Source organism: Ailuropoda melanoleuca, chromosome 13 (assembly GCF_002007445.2).
Source record: "Ailuropoda melanoleuca isolate Jingjing chromosome 13, ASM200744v2, whole genome shotgun sequence".
Classification (NCBI taxonomy): domain Eukaryota; kingdom Metazoa; phylum Chordata; class Mammalia; order Carnivora; family Ursidae; genus Ailuropoda; species Ailuropoda melanoleuca.
In genome coordinates, this window is record NC_048230.1 from 14,658,149 (window position 1) to 14,674,318 (window position 16,170).

The 16,170-nt window shown below is 51.2% G+C and overlaps 1 protein-coding gene across 1 annotated transcript in view; it reads right to left on the reverse strand.

The window, feature by feature from the left end:
• Positions 1-6: 6 nt before the first annotated feature.
• The window catches only part of MSI2 (musashi RNA binding protein 2), a 491,389-nt gene continuing 475,225 nt past the window's right edge, over positions 7-16,170 (reverse strand). The window contains exon 7 of the mRNA XM_034641828.1: positions 7-5,003. Coding sequence (XP_034497719.1) covers positions 4,909-5,003 — 95 coding nt within the window. The 3' untranslated portion in view covers positions 7-4,908. The remainder of the gene's footprint in view (positions 5,004-16,170) is intronic.

Sequence of the window (16,170 nt, forward strand, 5' to 3'; positions counted from 1 at the left end):
GGGTGTGGCGGGGGGGGGGGGAAGTCCTGGTGTCATACACACAAAGGGAGTGTGGGGGGTGCTGACAGCAGCAGACCGGCCTGGGGATCCCATGCAAGGCTGGCTCATTCAGCTCCATGCTCCTGGGGCCTTAGTCCTCACTCTGGGTCCCTTCCTTCTGACAACTGATGATTTATGACCGACTCACAGCTTCCACACTCTCTCTCATTAGCAGTGATCCTTGCCTGGGGCTTCTCAGATTTAAATGTGCACACGTACCACTAGGGACTTGTCAAAATGCAGATTCTGATTCACTAGCTCTGGGGGTGGGGCCCGAGACTCTGCATTCCCAACGAGCTTGCAAAATGCTCAGCAAATTTAAAAAATCAGATCACCTCAACGGAACAAGGAAAAGGACTGTTTAAAGGAATCCTATGGAAAACCTTGCACAAAGCAAGTAAAAACTCTACTATCTTCATCAGTCAAACGCACCCAGATTTTTTCAATTAACGAGGTTTTACCTAAGTTGGCAGCAGGGTATAGTGGGAAGAACACTGGGTTGGAGCCAGACCACCACCGGTTCAAATCCCAGCTCTGCCACTTAGCACTGCGGACTGTGGAAGTCCCTTCACTGCTCTGAGCTCGAGAGCCTGCTCTGTAAAACGGTACGATGACTGCATGCACATAAAAAGTGCCGTTACAGTGCCTGGTAAAGGCCAACGTCCTGCTGTTGAATCAGGGGTCTGAAGTGGTGCCCTTGTTTGGGCACCCCTCAGATCGTACCCCACGTTCTCCACCAGCGAGGCTCTCCCAACTCTGTTGGAGGTGGGGACGGAGCCGGGCCTGGGAGGAAGCCGGGAGCAGGTCCGTGTCAGTCCCCGCCTCCCTCCCCGGGCTGCAAGCTTCAGCTGGCGGAAGACCGCGCGGGCTGGTGGCTCATCAGGCCAGCATCCCTGCTGCTGGGGCTGCTTCAATCAGGGCCACGCGGCGGGGGTGCCACTGGCTGTGTCCACACTGCACCTCGCAGACTGGCCAGAGAGGAGGCCGTCTCTGGAGAGTCACCAGGTGGCTGCAGGTGCATTTCTGTGTGTTTATTGATAAGGAGCCACGTTTGTGCTTCACTCTGACCCGCACCAAGATGGGGGAAGGGGCTGGGTCCTGGCTCTCTTGGCTGGGGCCCCAAGCTCAGGTGGCGGCCAGCTGCCCCCCATACCTGTGGCTCACCTGCCTCTGGGGCGGTAGGGGAAGAGGCCAACGGGGACTCCTTATGCCCAAGCTTGGCCCTTTGCCCCGAGTGAGCCCATCTCCTCTGCCCTTCTCTTAGGAGAACACGGGAGTCCCGTGGGCCACAACACATATGACTGGGAGGGACGGTCAGCGGTCTTAGAAGGCTGTGGCCCAGTGAGATGACCTTTCAAGTACCTTTCAGCTTGGAGAGGGTGCTGGCTTCCTGGGTACAAACCTGAGCTCTGGACTTCAGCTTTCTGGGCTTGAACTCTCGCACTGCTTCTTGCTGGGTGTTTGGCCCTGGGCAAATTGCTTAACTTCTCTCTTTGCCTCACTTGCTTATCAGGAAAATGGGGGACACTAATCAGTGACTACATCAGAGTGTGTGTTATAGAAGAGAAGAGATGCATAAAGTGAGCTCTCAGCAGAGTATGTAGCTGGCACTGAAAAATGTGAGCTATTCGTGGGATCGCTGTAGGAGGGTGCCATGGGGGTCCTGTGTGGTCCTCCCCCCTGCCGCCACCACCACAGAGGGGCCTTCCTTAAGGCAGGGTCTGTATGGGAATGGGGGCAGGGCTGCTGTGATCCCAGCTGTCCGACGGCAGCTACCCTGAGCCCCAGCAGGAAGAAGGGCTTGTGTCTGCTGCGGGCTCTCTCGGATGCCTGGGAAGGGCCGTCATTTGTTTTTTTTTTAATGCCCAAGAGATTCACCAACCAAATTAGATGGGAAATGGCTTTGGGAATTATGATGAGCCTCCCTGTCACGTGGTCCCTCATGTAATCCTTTATTCATTCCACAATTACTTATCCAGGGCCCACGGAGTGCCAGCCAGAGGAGTACTGGATTAAAACGGAGAAGATTTGGATTCAAGTCCTATCTTCGTGACTCATCAGCGGTGAGACCTTTCTTATCTGTGAATACGAGAAAATGGTCGCTCCAGGCACACTCCGGGGGCGGCGCGGTAATCTGTCCCTGCAGAATTCGCGCAGACTGCCAAGCTTCCAGGAGATGGGCCTTTACAGCTTCGCAAGCAGTCCAGTTTACAAAACACTCCTACAGACCTAACAACCGGCCGGGTTTCTGCTTGGCAGTCTCTGCGTTCTCAGAGTCTTTGCAATCCTTCATTTGAATTCTGTCCATAGTACAGTGTAAATCCATTTCCTTTTCTGTGGGCCTCAGGAGTAGAAACCAGTATCACAAGAATCCTCAACAATTCAGGCTTCTTCAGAGGAGGACGCCTTGCTGGAGAGGTCCTTTCCGGGACGACGACACGGCCGATGGCAAGGGCTCCCGGTTATCAAGCTCATGGTTACCAAGGTTTGGCCTTTGCTGCTGGTACCTCCCCGAGGCCCAGAGACCCCACCAGGTGGTAATCAAGAGCTCCGTCATCCTGGAGCTCGGCGAGGCCTGGTGCCCTTCCAGTGGCCTCTTCCAGTACCTGGAATTTCCCCTTTAGAGCTGGTGACTGGTGGGTCAGGGCTGGGCATGTGCAGAGACAGCTCCAAAGCCTGTGTGTGAGCTTCACCACTCCATGCACCCCTTCCTCTTGTCTACTTCCATTTATGCTATACCCTCAAAGAACGCATACCAGCCAGATTCAAAAGAAATCAGAAGCCCTGCCACTATGAACACAGTTACCTGCACGCACCCATCAGCCTCCAGCTGGGTGGAAAAGCAGGTGACAACTGTGAAATGACTTGAGACCACAAGCACAAACCTCTCTGGCTTCCAGCCGGCCCATGCATGGGTTATCATCTTTCTGGGGCTGGAACTCCACCTTCTGATGATCACCCTATGTCATCTGGGGATTCACCCTCACACTCCTAAGCTTAAAACACCTGTCTGTGTTGTTCATCTGGCAGCGGGATAGCTCAAGACCTAGGTTCCTTTACTGCCTAGGGAGCGCTGGGGCAGATTCCCCCGGGGCCTCAGTTTCCCCACCAGACCACTGAGGAGAATAAAGCTCTTTCTCACTTGTGCTTCAGGCTTGTGTCAGAGCCAGTCTGTAGCGAAGGGCCTCACGTATGCATTCGAGGCAGCACACAGCACAGTGTCTGGCCCGTCTACACTGGGCCTTCCTGATGAACCGTTAAGCGCTGGCAGGACAGGAATGGTGTCTGCCAGTGCTCTCGATGCCTCTTTCACTCTCCGCTGCCCAGGCAGCCGTCAGTGGAGCCTGTGAGCAGCATGCCTGGCTAGGAGAAACGAGGCCTCCGGGCACCGTGGTTACATTTCCATTTAAGCCCCCCGTCTCTCTAGTTTCAAAATAGCAAGTAGCAATCTACCAAAAGAGAGAACCACCAACTGGAAGTTGGAGTTGGGGAAGACAGGGGATGGTGGACAATGCAGAGAAGGCCAATGAAGGGGTCCTGTGTTATTCCTACACACTTATCTCCCCTGTACCACTTTAATGCCTAAGCTGACACCTCCAACCTACACTATGCAAAGAAACAGCATTTTCATTTCAGATGCATATGATGGTTAAGAACAATATGAACAATATTATTTTGGTGCCCTGGGAAAAAATTAGCAAGTCAAATATTGAATCAGGCCTGTAGCAGCACATGCTAACCAGACTGCTTTGATCTTATCCCCACTAAAAGCTCTATTATTGAATTTAAAGTCAGTGAACACGTATCAGACCAATGTACAATGCACATCTGAACGCATGTTTCAGAAGCCAGGAATGTTTTGACTAAAGGGAGAAAATACCAAAGTTACAGCTATAATTGAAACACAAATTTGCCCTGCCTCTTCTCTTGGGGCTGGAGGCTCTGCTGGCCAACCAAAATATTCTGGCCCCAAAGGGCCTGCTGATGGCTCTAGAAACACCCGTTGAGCTCCCATATTTCTGGAACCAACAAGGAAGGGCTTCCCCCCCCCCCCACTCAATTTGGAGTTCAGACCTTCAGCAAGCCAATGTGCACATTGTGTTCATGGTACGGCACCCTCTGGTGGCCACTTCTCTGGGAGGCCTACCTGGCTCCCTCAGCTTGCCAGGATCCCACCTCCTCCCTGTGGAGGGGGGCCTTCCCAGGAAAAGGAGCTTTCAAGAGCCAAATGGAGGGATGGAAGATGAGGGTACAACCCAGCTAGCTGATTGGAAGGGCAGAATGTTAATTACCCAGCAGGGCCCAAATGGAGAATGAATTTGGGTGGTAAATTTCCTACCCAGGAGCTAGCCCTCAAAAAGCCAAGCCAAACAGCAAACACGTAACCTAAGTTGCAGGTCAGCAAATTGTAACACAGAGGCCAAATGTGGTCCCCCTGCCGGCTTTTGTACATACAGCCCAAGAGTCAAGAATGGGCTCTGTACTTTTAAATGGTAGAAATATAAATACATACATATATATTTTGTGACATGAGAATTACAGGAGATTTCAGTATCAGCATCCGTAAGCACAGCTTTATGGAACCACAGCCGGATTCATGCAGGAATTTGTGCCTCCCCCGGGGCACTGAGAGGCCGGGACCCTCAGCTGCATGGCGTGCAAAGCTGAGAATATTTACGACCCGGCCTTTCCCTGAAAGTCTGTCAAAGGCCGTCAACTCTTGCCGTCCACAGGGCCGAACCCTTCGAGTCTCGCCCCCGTGCCCACCCTGCCCCCTTCTCGTGTGCGGACGCGGGGCATGGAAGCCTGTAAGACAAAGCTGTGCACACTGGGGGGAGGGGAGGCATGGCATGCATGGCAGCGCGGCCCCTACAAACTTACCATTTTATTATTGATTTCATGGAAATGAATCTCACAGACTTTCTCCACAACATCTTCATTCTCAAACGTGACAAAGCCAAACCCTACAGGAAAAAGGAAAACAAAAAAACAAAAAACTTTAAAACAGAGGGGGTGGTGAGTTCAGTTCCGGCCAGCCACATGTTTTTCTTTGATGTCCTGCAGCAGTGACAGGCTCCTGATCTGAGCATAGGGGGCTGGATCCCTGGGAAGGGCCTCCAGGTGGAGGAAATGATTTCTAATTTGTACCAAGCACCCTTCCGACAGTGAGGAAAAGTTAATGATTTCACCCACACGCGGCGGGCGCTGTGTGGCTTACATTTGCCCCGAAGCAAACAAGAAATTTACTCGTATGTTATTTACAAGGGTCAGAGCCCCGCAGCTCTCTGCGTGAAGGCAGGCGGGTGGGCTGCCCAGAGCGGTGGCGGGGATCACCGCGGGGCCACGCGTGCCCTTTCCGCGCTGGAACGGCCAGCCCTCGGGTCGGCCTCCAGACGGAGGCGGTTATTTGTCCTTTTCTTCCTGAATTACTTCCTCTAATACCTCATCAGGACATCCTGAGGCCTGGAAGAAACTATTAAAAGTTTCAGGCCTCTGTTCTACGCAGGCATCCTTTTTCTACCGCTGCGTCCAAAGCGCGGCGGATCTGGGGCAGTTTAAGACTGTTTGATGCCTGCTGTCAGCCCGTCAGCTATCCACTGTATTTACTCGGCTGGAGACCGGCTTTGCTAGACAAGCTGTACTGAAGAATTCTGGCGGCGACCGCTGCTCAGCATCCCGAGCTACTCTCGTTACCCTCCTGCCCCTTGCTTTCTTCTCCTCCCACCCCGGACGGGGCTCCAGTACACTGGCTCATCTATGACCCCACTCGGGAAGCACTGCTTTCACACACGGACCCGCTCACAGGACCCTGCCTTGCATGAGGCACGCCTGTGGTGTCAGCACTGATACCACGAGGGAACACACGTGCAGCCAGTGCAGGCACCCTGATGGAGAGGCAGCACACTGGACTCCGCATGTATGAACTTATGTGGCATCCTGGGGAGCCCCTTCCCTACTCTGTGCCTCGAGCTATGCACCTGTGGATCACGGTGGTGAGACTGACCACCTCTCAGGTCACGGCCCCAATCAGGATTTGCAAGGCTCTCTGCTATGAACGAAAGGTTGTGATCCGCCGCCCCCCAGACACCCCCAATTCATACGTTGAAACCCTGACCCAATGTGATGGTGTCAGGAGGTGGGGCCTTGGGGAGACAAGTGGGTCATGAGGGTGGCGGCCTCATGCATGGGATTAGTGCCTTCAGCAAAGACACCAGAGAGAACGTGCTTTCTCTGCTTTCTGCTGTGTGAGGACACAATGAAAAGATGAACATTCTATAGAGGGAGGAAGGCCTTCACCAAAACCCTGACCATCCTGGCACCCTGACCTTGGACTTCGAGCCTCTGAAATGGTGAGAAATACATTCCTGTTGTTGATAAGCCTCCCAGTCTACTGTCCTTTGTAACAGCAGCTCAAATTGACCAAAATGCTACTGTCCCCAAAGACCTGAAACTGGCCCAATGCAAACCTGGCCCACAACTAGGCACACGAAAATCAGAATGGCTACTTTGTATTAGGGTAGTGTTTCCCGTCAACGAGTGAAAATACAGGTGATTCCTCTTCAAGCTTCTGTGTGACTTTGGGTCCTGGAAACCCAGGGTGAAGAGACAATCTCTCTGGTCCCTTCTGTGTCTCTCCCACCACCATCTCAGAGGAACAGCAGAGGACAGGCAGCTGATACCCTGAGCTCCTTCCTCACTGCTCCTGCAGGGTCTAGAACATCCCTAGGGAGAGGAATGGAAACGGCCATTTGCTACTCTCAATTTCCAGCAAAACAGAGGGCCAGGACCAGCACACAAATGGCAGCCACGGTCTTCATTAGGACATGCGCTTTATTGCCACACATCAAATAGGGGGCCCAACAGAAAACCTTTCACCAGATATACAGCCCTGGGTCCCAAACCAGTTCCCCGGAGAGGGAGCAACAATGCCATCCTCCAGGTTCCCTCGGTCTGGGCATCTCCTCCTCTCTGGCCCTCGGGTCCATCAGCTGTGGGCAGAGCTGCAGGAGTGCCACCCCTAGAGGCCGTCTCCACGTTGTTTCTCTTTGGGCCTTGGCGTGCGGGCTCCCTATGCCCCCTTCAGAGGAGTGTGAAAACCATCAGGTAAGTCTCTCACCCTGCAGGGACCCCACCAGCACACAGGGGACTTGCAGCATTTTGGTTAACCCCTGCCCTTCTGCCCACCGTCCTAGAGCCCAGATCCGAGGGGCCCCTCAAGAAGGGATTAAGATGCAGTGCCTTTCAAAGGGTCCTCAGGGGAGGGAGGGGTGGCACAGCAGAGGATGGGGGAACCTGTAGGATGAGGGAATCTGCTAGCATGGGCTTCAGGGACAATGGCAGGGCTGGGGCCTCATTCACTCTGGGTCCCCAGGATGTGCAGAGCCTTAACACACAGAGTGTGCCGAGTGGACGGTGGCTGAAGGAATCAACCATTTCTGCCCCTTCTGGGGCCTGAGTATCTTGCTAATCCATCTGCACCACTGCCTCCCCTCGAGACTGACTCGGGCCTCCCTTCCACATTTACAGGCTCCCACCTGTGCTAGGCATTCTGGAGCATGCAGAGATCAGCAACTGGCTGAAGCAACTGGCATAAGTCAGAGGTTCCCACTCAAGGAGAGCGTCTCCGCCGTACAGACCTTGCCCCTCCCTCCCTTCCAGCCTGCGGGTCACCCTGAGATTCATTTGTTTCTGAAGGTCACCTCTCTAGCCTGTATCTAAACCCAGTTAACATATGAATCCCTAAGCAAGCCTGGACACGCTGGTACTCAGGGGAAACCTCACTGCTAATTAGGATGAGTGTAATGAGTTGAACAGTGGCCCCCAAAAGCTGAGTCCCCATCCTAACCCCTGGACCCGATGAATGTGACCTTGTTTGGAAAAAGGGGTTTTGCAAATGTAATGAAGTTAAGGATCTCAAGAATAAGGGCGGGCTCGGATCCAATGTCAGGTGTTCTTAGAAGAGAAAGGAGGGGGGAAATTTGAGACCTAGAGGACAGAGAGGGGAGAGGACAGAGTGGGCCACAGCCACTAGTCCACTAGCTGAGGAACATCTGAGCCATCAGAAGCTGCATGTGGCAAGGGAACTGTCCCCGAGAACCTTCAGAGGGAGCGTGGCCCCATGGACACCTTGTTTTTGGACGTCCAGCCTCCAGAACTGTGAGAACACAAGTTTCTGTTGTTTGAAGCCACCCACCCAGTTTTTGGTAATTTGTTACCGCAGCCCCGGGAAACAGTACAGTAAGGTTACAGGTTTCAGCCGCTCCCACACGGGGGTCACATGTGACCTCCCCCAGCCAGGCCAAGCATGTGCTCCAGAGAGAAGGCAGGAAAGGGTGGACAAATGAACCTAACCCATCCGTGCCATCGGGAAACAATAGGAAGTCAGTGCAAGTCAAGGGCACCGCTCCACGAGCCCGAGGACAGCCTGGTTCAGAGCCAGCTTGCTGCTGAGCACAGGTCCTTGATCCTGGAGCAGCGCCCAGGGTAAGTCAAGTCACCGTGGGGGTCAGAGATGACCGCCACGGAAGCCGCTTTCCTGCGGCAGCCCACGCCTTCCCAGTCTACCGTGCAGATCACTGTCTGAACTCCAGGCCCAGGACCATTCAGGACCCCCTGTAGCCCCCTTCTCACTCCTGTGCCATGACTCCAAGCTGGGAGGAGGTGTGACAGAGCTAGGAGACAGGAATCCAAATGCAGACTGTGTACCAGGAAAGGTGGGGGCAGGACTTGCTGTGTCATTTCGAATTCTGACTCTGATATTCTCCCTGCTGGTCCCTTCCCTAACCCCACAGGACTCAACATTTGAGTATCACAAAAATGATTTTCCTGATCAAAGGAGAGAGCCTGGATTTCAAGCTTATGTACCTTGGGTGCATAACAATTCAGCGATGTCAAGACTCATTTGCAGTATTTTAAAGATCTATATCGTTTCAACAGCTCTGTCTGTTTGGCCCGAATAGAGAAAACAAACTTGACTGTGTCTAAAATATTTATGTATTCCATTTGAGAAAGCAAAGAAACCATGAAACACTTAATTATCAATAAATGTTATTCCTTAACATATAATCATTTTTCCCTCACAGGTGCCTTATCATTTACAATGAATTAGTAACTCAGTGGAGAACAACCCCCAAATTAATGGAAGAGAGGAGTGAAAGACAAGACAACAGGGTCAGAAACTTGGGAAGGAGAGGGTGGTGGGTGGGAAAAATCCTTTTTTGGCATCAGAGTCTTTCTCTCTTTTTTTTTTTTAAAGATTTTATTTATTTATGTGACAGAGAGACAGCCAGCGAGAGAGGGAACACAGCAGGGGGAGTGGGAGAGGAAGAAGCAGGCTCCCAGCCGAGAAGTCCGATGTGGGGCTCGATCCCGGAAGGCCAGGATCACGTCCTGAGCCGAAGGCAGAAGGCTTGGTCTTTAGATCTAGGTGTGTGTGTGTGTGTGTGTGTGTGTGTGTGTGTGTGTGTGTGTGTAGGCTTGGTCTTTAGATCTAGGTAGATCTGGGCTCAAATCCTGGCTCCAGCAATCCTGGCTGTGTGACTCTGAGCAGGTTCGTTAACCACCCTGACCCTCAGTGTCTTCCTTGAGACAGGAAGAAGAAAACTGCCTCACAGCTAGGATCGCTTGAAAACCCTTGTGAGGGGTTAACTGTCCTCGCCCACCAATCAAACGAGACTTTTCATGGCTTCTCCCCTATCCCAGCTTCTATCTCCACACACACTTCCCAGCCCTGTGCCCTGAGACTCATTCGTTAAAATTCATTTGACACGTGTGTCAGAGAGATGTCCATGGTGCTTTACCAACTATCACCGTGGGAACACTATTCAGGACAGAGAAAGGTAAAACGCATCATGGGGTGAATCCTAGTCTTACTCCTCGAAAAGACCCTACTGTGCATCCTTTCGGGTCAAAACAAAAATCACGTACTCCTCCCTCGCCCCAACCACCGACGCACCGCCAGCAGCTCCTGCCTTTGCTGTGAGCCTGGCTGCTGAGGAAAACGTCAAGGGCCTCTGTTTGGAGGGGGCTTCCCCGGTGTCCTCAGAAGAGGCGCCCTGAAGGACGAGACAAAGGGAAACAAAAGGGGAAGGTGGGGTGCACACAGACAACAAAACCTGCCCCGAAAGGAAGGGTCGGAAGCAGCCCCGCACTCCACTCACCCCAGTATGGAGAGAGGACCTCTCAGAAAAGCTTCAGCCTCCCCAGCAGCCACCTCAAGATGCCCACCTGCCTCCCTACCAACAAGTCCTTGGGGAATGGTTACTGGCCTCAGAGAAGGTTCCAAAACTCCATCAAAAAACCACTACTTGGAAGCAGGTTTTCAGTGCCGCCGCAAATTATATGACTTTTATTATGAGGTATGGTTTCAGAATAGTCCCAGCTGACAGAGCCCTGGCTCGATGCCCACCGTGCCCCCTGAAGGGGGGTCATCTCTGCCCACATCTCCGCGACTCCAGCTGGCCATGCTGCCAGCAAGCCTGCCGGGAGTTTGGGTGTAGGGAGCTGCCCATCACGGTGCCTCTGCACGAGACACGCGTGCTTATTCACCGTGGAGCAGGGGCTGGCCTATTTTTTTGGCTGTTAAAGGAATTGTTCTTAACATCTGGAGACCAGATCTCTCTGAGAAGCTGAGAGCAGCAGTCCAGACAGCCTGGCTGGGGCGGGAGCTCTGCCGGGAGCAAGCTGCCGCTCGTTCTGCTCCGCTCCTGGGCTGTCCAGACAGCGGCCTGGGCCGGGGAAAGGGAGGGCGGGGGTGGAGAAGCAGGGGCTGGGAGCAGCTACTCAGGGGGACCCACACCAACCAGCAGCATCACTGGCACCTGGGAACCTGCTGGAAATGCAGAGTCTCAGGCCCCACCCCAGACCTCCTAAACCCAAACTTGCATTTTAACAAATTCTCCAGGTGACTTTTCTGCAAATTAAAATTTAAGAGGCACTGGTCTGGAACAGTGATTCTCAACTGTAATTCCTTCATCAGAGTTTCTTAGGAAAAATTTTAAAAATACTGATGCCCAGGCCCCACCCTCAGAACTGAGTTAGGTCTGGGGTAGCACGCCAGCATCTGTCTGTTCTTAAATTTCCCCAGGTGATTCAGATGTCCAGTGAGGGTCAAGAAACATTGGGAAAAGGAAAAAATGTATAGTGCCTAACATTTATTTCTCATCAGAAAATAATTTCAGCTTCACTAATTTTAATATAGGGACTGAAGGGTCTCAGTGCCCGTAAGTGCCACACAGCCACGTAGTGGAGACTTGTGTCTTAGACGGTGTTTTCCAGACTGCTAAAGGGCAACAAATGCACTGAAGCCGGGGGAGGTCAGAGCAGCACTTCATGCACGCACCTGCCCCAAGCGTAGCTGGTACCTGGGGCTGCTCAGGTGTGACAGGTAAATGGATGTACAGATTGTGTGGCCTGGCTTTAAGGAACAAAGCGGTCCTTGCAAAGAACACCCTGCTTGGAAGGAATACTGAGAATGTAAGCACACGCCAACTAACAGAAAATGGCGGGCTGACCCTTCTCTGGCTCCCAGCAAGACTCCTCACCTGCCACACCGTGCCACCAAATGCGTTCTGATCAGGTGGGACAAGTAGCAGCCCAGAGAGTGAGAAAGAATGTGACCCCCCCTTTTTCTAAGAGAGGCAGAGAGAGAGGGAGAATCTGAAGCAGGCTTCACGGCCAGTGTGGAGCTGGACATGGAGCTCGATTTCACGACCCCAAGATCATGCCCTGAGCTGAAACCAAGAGTCAGACACTCAACTGACTGAGCCGCCCAGGCGCCCCCAGAACCTGCTTTTCTTGCAGAAACTTGTGCTGTAGAGAAAGCACCTGGGAAATAAATGTTTGACAACTATGTATTCTTCTGTGATTTGGTTGCTTTTAAAAAGGATATAACTGGGTCAGCCTACAAAGGCCCTCATCCTGCAAAGAAAACTTCGAAATAGAACTGTAAAACTAATTTTTTTAAAGAATAAAAAAAAGAAGATTTCATTGGATTTTGAACCCATTTGTTAAAAATATAAAAAATGCAACACTTGATTAGTTTGCGTGAAAAACTGATTGACATCAGGGAAGATGGAAATTTACAAGCTGAATTTCAACAAAATCCTTTGCATAATTGGAGGATGGGGTTGAAAAATTAGTACCATGATTTAGTCAGCACAGTGAATATACTTCCACTGGGATCTGTTTATCTTGTGAGGTGGGTTATTCAGTTATGACAGGCATGAAGTCCGTGCACCAAAATAAACTAACCTTGGAATTTATCCTTGAGAGTTGGATCACAAAGTGTTAAAATCAAGAAGTTTTTTAAAAAAAGGAAATCTATTCAACTACATTACTCTAAAAATCTTTTAATTATTAATCAACTAAGTAGGACTTATTTCAAATATATCCTATTCCTTTTGTATAGATTAATAATACACATATATTAGCATTGAGGGACACATAAAGAAATTGAAAATTACATAAGATACACTGGGAGGGGTGTGCGTGCTAATTTTCTTTCCCGTACATTAGAAAGTTTTGGAGACACCTGCTCTACAAGGAGAAGGTGGGGCCTTACGTCCTGAACTCCGGTTCTGAAGCCCATCCCTTAGTTACAGAAACGATGAAATGTCTGCGGATGGGGTGGGAGGAAGTACCTCCCGTGACTGCCAGCTGGTATGGACCCTCAAGAACGGGCCTTTGGGAGAGATATTCAGGGGAGTCCAGACCAGCCAATTCCAGGATCTCCTGGGTCCTCGCGGTTCAGCCCAGAGGGTGCTCCAAAGGCACTGGGGGGAGGTTCACCCTCTAAACTGAGACCCCTGCTCCCTGCACGTATATGGCAGCGACACCTGAACTCTTCTCAATAAATTTTTCGTAGCATCGTATCTTCATTAAAATTTTATTCTATTAGCATTCTGAATCCGAACCACTAAGTACATAATTGCTAAAACATGTGTTAAGCGACGACTTAGGAAATGCCGGTTTTATCATATTGTTAATTAACAGAAAGCAGGATTAATACACTCACAGATCATTAGGAGTGTTCGGTTCCATCTCCCCCGCTCTGCAGCGGGGAGGGTGGTGGGCAACCCCAGGCACAGCTCCTCGTGGTTCGCCCGCTGCCCCTCTGCAGGTTCTGCCAGGGTCTTTGGGACAAACTCAAGAAACAGAGACTCAAAGACTATTTTGCCCAAAGGAAACTATTCTATGATCTGGGATCACTCAGTGCAGGCTACTCAAAAGGCCGGACATGGAAGGATTTAGGTAGGAGGGAGAGAAAGAGCAACACATCCTCTTAAGTCAGACCAGGGAGGCTCCGTAGACCACTGGGAAGTTTCCAGTTTTGACTCAGAGGTTGTGGCTGAAATCGTGGTTGTGCTGCATTACCTGCTGGGCAAGCCATTAACCCCCTGACCCTGTGTTTCCACCTGTAAAACAGGAATGAAGATGCCGACCTCCCAAGGCGGGCATGTGGACCGAATGAGAGAATGCACCCTACTATCATCCCTGCACAAGTGTGCACTTTTTATGGAAGGATCCTCCACCCAATATTGCTTGGAGTAAGTGGGCCGCCAGCTGAGACTTGAAAATGATGTAGGTATCAATAACTGTTGACTGGAGAAGGATGGGCTCTAGTGGGGCTATCCTGAGGTAACAACGCCGAGTGATTTGGAAGTGGATTTGGACTTGCTCTCCTCTCCAATGGAAACCCGGTCATATGATCTCTAGGACCGAGGGGTTTATTCAAACCTCTGCCCACCCCATCCTGGGAATTATAGAGGTATTCAGGCAAGAAATGAATTAGATGTCTTCTCTTATCCCAGCCATCCACATTGCTTTAGCCTGGCCCAATGGTGGTACTCCCAATTCTTCACACTTAATAATGAAATTGTCCCCCTGCCTGGGCAGCACACAAGACTGGTGCTGGAAGTGAGCACCCCCAGAGATGAGGGAGGAATGAGGGGGCCAGGTACGGTGATGAGGCCCCACCTAGGGTTTCCTGGAAGCTAAGGGTCAAGGTGAAGCCCTGGGTCAGAAATATGAAAGCAGTCAGGAAAAGCAAACAGGTTCAACCTCAGCCTTCAACAATAAACTTTAGCTGGGGCAGGAGCCCTTCCCAGAGGAAGAGAAGAGCAGGGCCAAGGCCAGCTGCTAGGATGATGATAAATTACTTCACCTAGCTGGAGCCAGGATACAAAAAATCAAAGCTAGGGGAAAATAGAAAAAAAATAAATGCAGACCAGCCCCTGCTGAGCCCAAGTGGGAACACAGAAATCACCTGGTTGTGTGTGTGTGTGTGTTTTTTTTTTCCTGGAACATTCTTTCAAGGCCCCAGGTACTTAGCATATTAAAGTTTCCTGGGTTGAGGCCTTCTAACATGGGTTATTATTTGTGAACTGTGAATGGAAAGAGCTCCCTTTCCCTTTGTAGAAAAGGTTAAGAGTAGAAAGAGCCACCTTATTTGTGGGTTGTGAGTGGAGTGTGGGCTTTGGGTTCAGACCTGGGCTGTAATCACAGTTCCACAACCGATCAGCTGTGTGAGGTCTCTCTGTGCCTCGGTTTTCTCATCTGTAAAATGGGGATACTGATATTTTGAGGCAGCAGAGCATTTAAACAAGACAATGCCCATGAAGCTTAGCATAGTTCCTCATCCTGGTAGAGCACTTGTGTCCCTCGCAGATCTGGTTTTCTTACTTAAACGGACTTACTGTATTAGCTCACTAACTTGACCCTGGGGGATGCAGGCTCCTGGAAATGGCTGCCTCTGAGAAGTGGGTGGACAGGACTCTTGCGCTTTGAGCAACGCCTGCCCCATGACCAAAAGGAGGCAAAGAGAGCCAGAGAGCCAGAAAATGGCCGAGAAGGGACCCTCCCTACCCCCCAAGAAGAAGGATCACCATGATGGTTTGGCCTGATACTCGGCACAATGACTGCTACACTAGAGATGGACCCTTCCCATGCCCAGAGCAGGCACAGGACACACATGCAGGCCAGGTAAGAAGGCAAGGCCTGGGTCTCCACCAGGAGCTACTGCCTCCCTCCTGTCATCAAACCCAAGAGCGAGAGCCTCCCTGCTCTCCAGAGAAGCCAAGCGAGAGACAGCAGAGCTGTACCCAACTTGAAAATCACGGCGCCCCCAGAGCCATGTTGTGGCCAATCTGCTGCCTGGCTGTTGAGACCAGTAACTTCAATTTATTTGTGTCTGGGGCCTTAAAGAACCTCAGCTGTCATCCCTTCCTTAGTTTATTACCAAATTTCTAAAATATTACATTCTTTATTATATCCAAATTCACTTTATTGCACTTGACAATACAGATAATCACATACCATATGCTCTAATGTTTTGAAACCAATGCATGCTGACAGCGGTTTTTATTCATGATGCATAATTCCATCCCGAGCTCACAATGAGGCCTCTGAGCACCCAGCCTGGTGTTAAGACTTTTGCCTAATAACAGATTAACAATACAGCAAGTTGCCGAGACACAATCCGTCCCTTGCCATTCTCTATTTACAATGGGAAAAATGTACCTGAGCTGAAAAGATGGATTTATCGGAGAGAGGGGGGAAAGAAACCCCTACCACCACCCACCCGTCATTCCCGGAGGGTTCATAATGATTTGTTATTGTTCCATGCTTATGAAACTTGATATTGAAAAGAGGGATTGGTCTTGTGCCAAGTAGCAAGGCAACTAATCACACAACCCACACTGCTGGGCCCTGAGAAATGCAGGCACAAAATGCCCCAAAGCCCTCATTAGCAGTCTCTTGTTTTCACTCTTGTTTTGCTACAAGCAAATATTTGTCACTCCTCTACCTTGGTGAGACCCTCCCTCCCTCTTGTCCCCTCTCCTCATCCCCTGGGCATCCCTTCTGTTCCCAATTAGCCCCAAGCTTCCTGGCAAGATGAACGCAGCCAGGGAAGATTCCTACCCTGGGCCTCCTGGCACCTCTCCGGGAGAAAGGCCAGCACGGCGGGGACACTCCTCACGGCTTCTTCGGCAGAGCCCCCTCGTCCAAGGGCAGCTGAAGCAGAGGGTGGATAATCTGAAAATGACCCTTCAGCTTTGCGGTGGTGCCCGGAACAAACAATGCCATTTCACGCATCCCCTAACTAAGCGCTTTCTTCCATTTGCTCTGGAG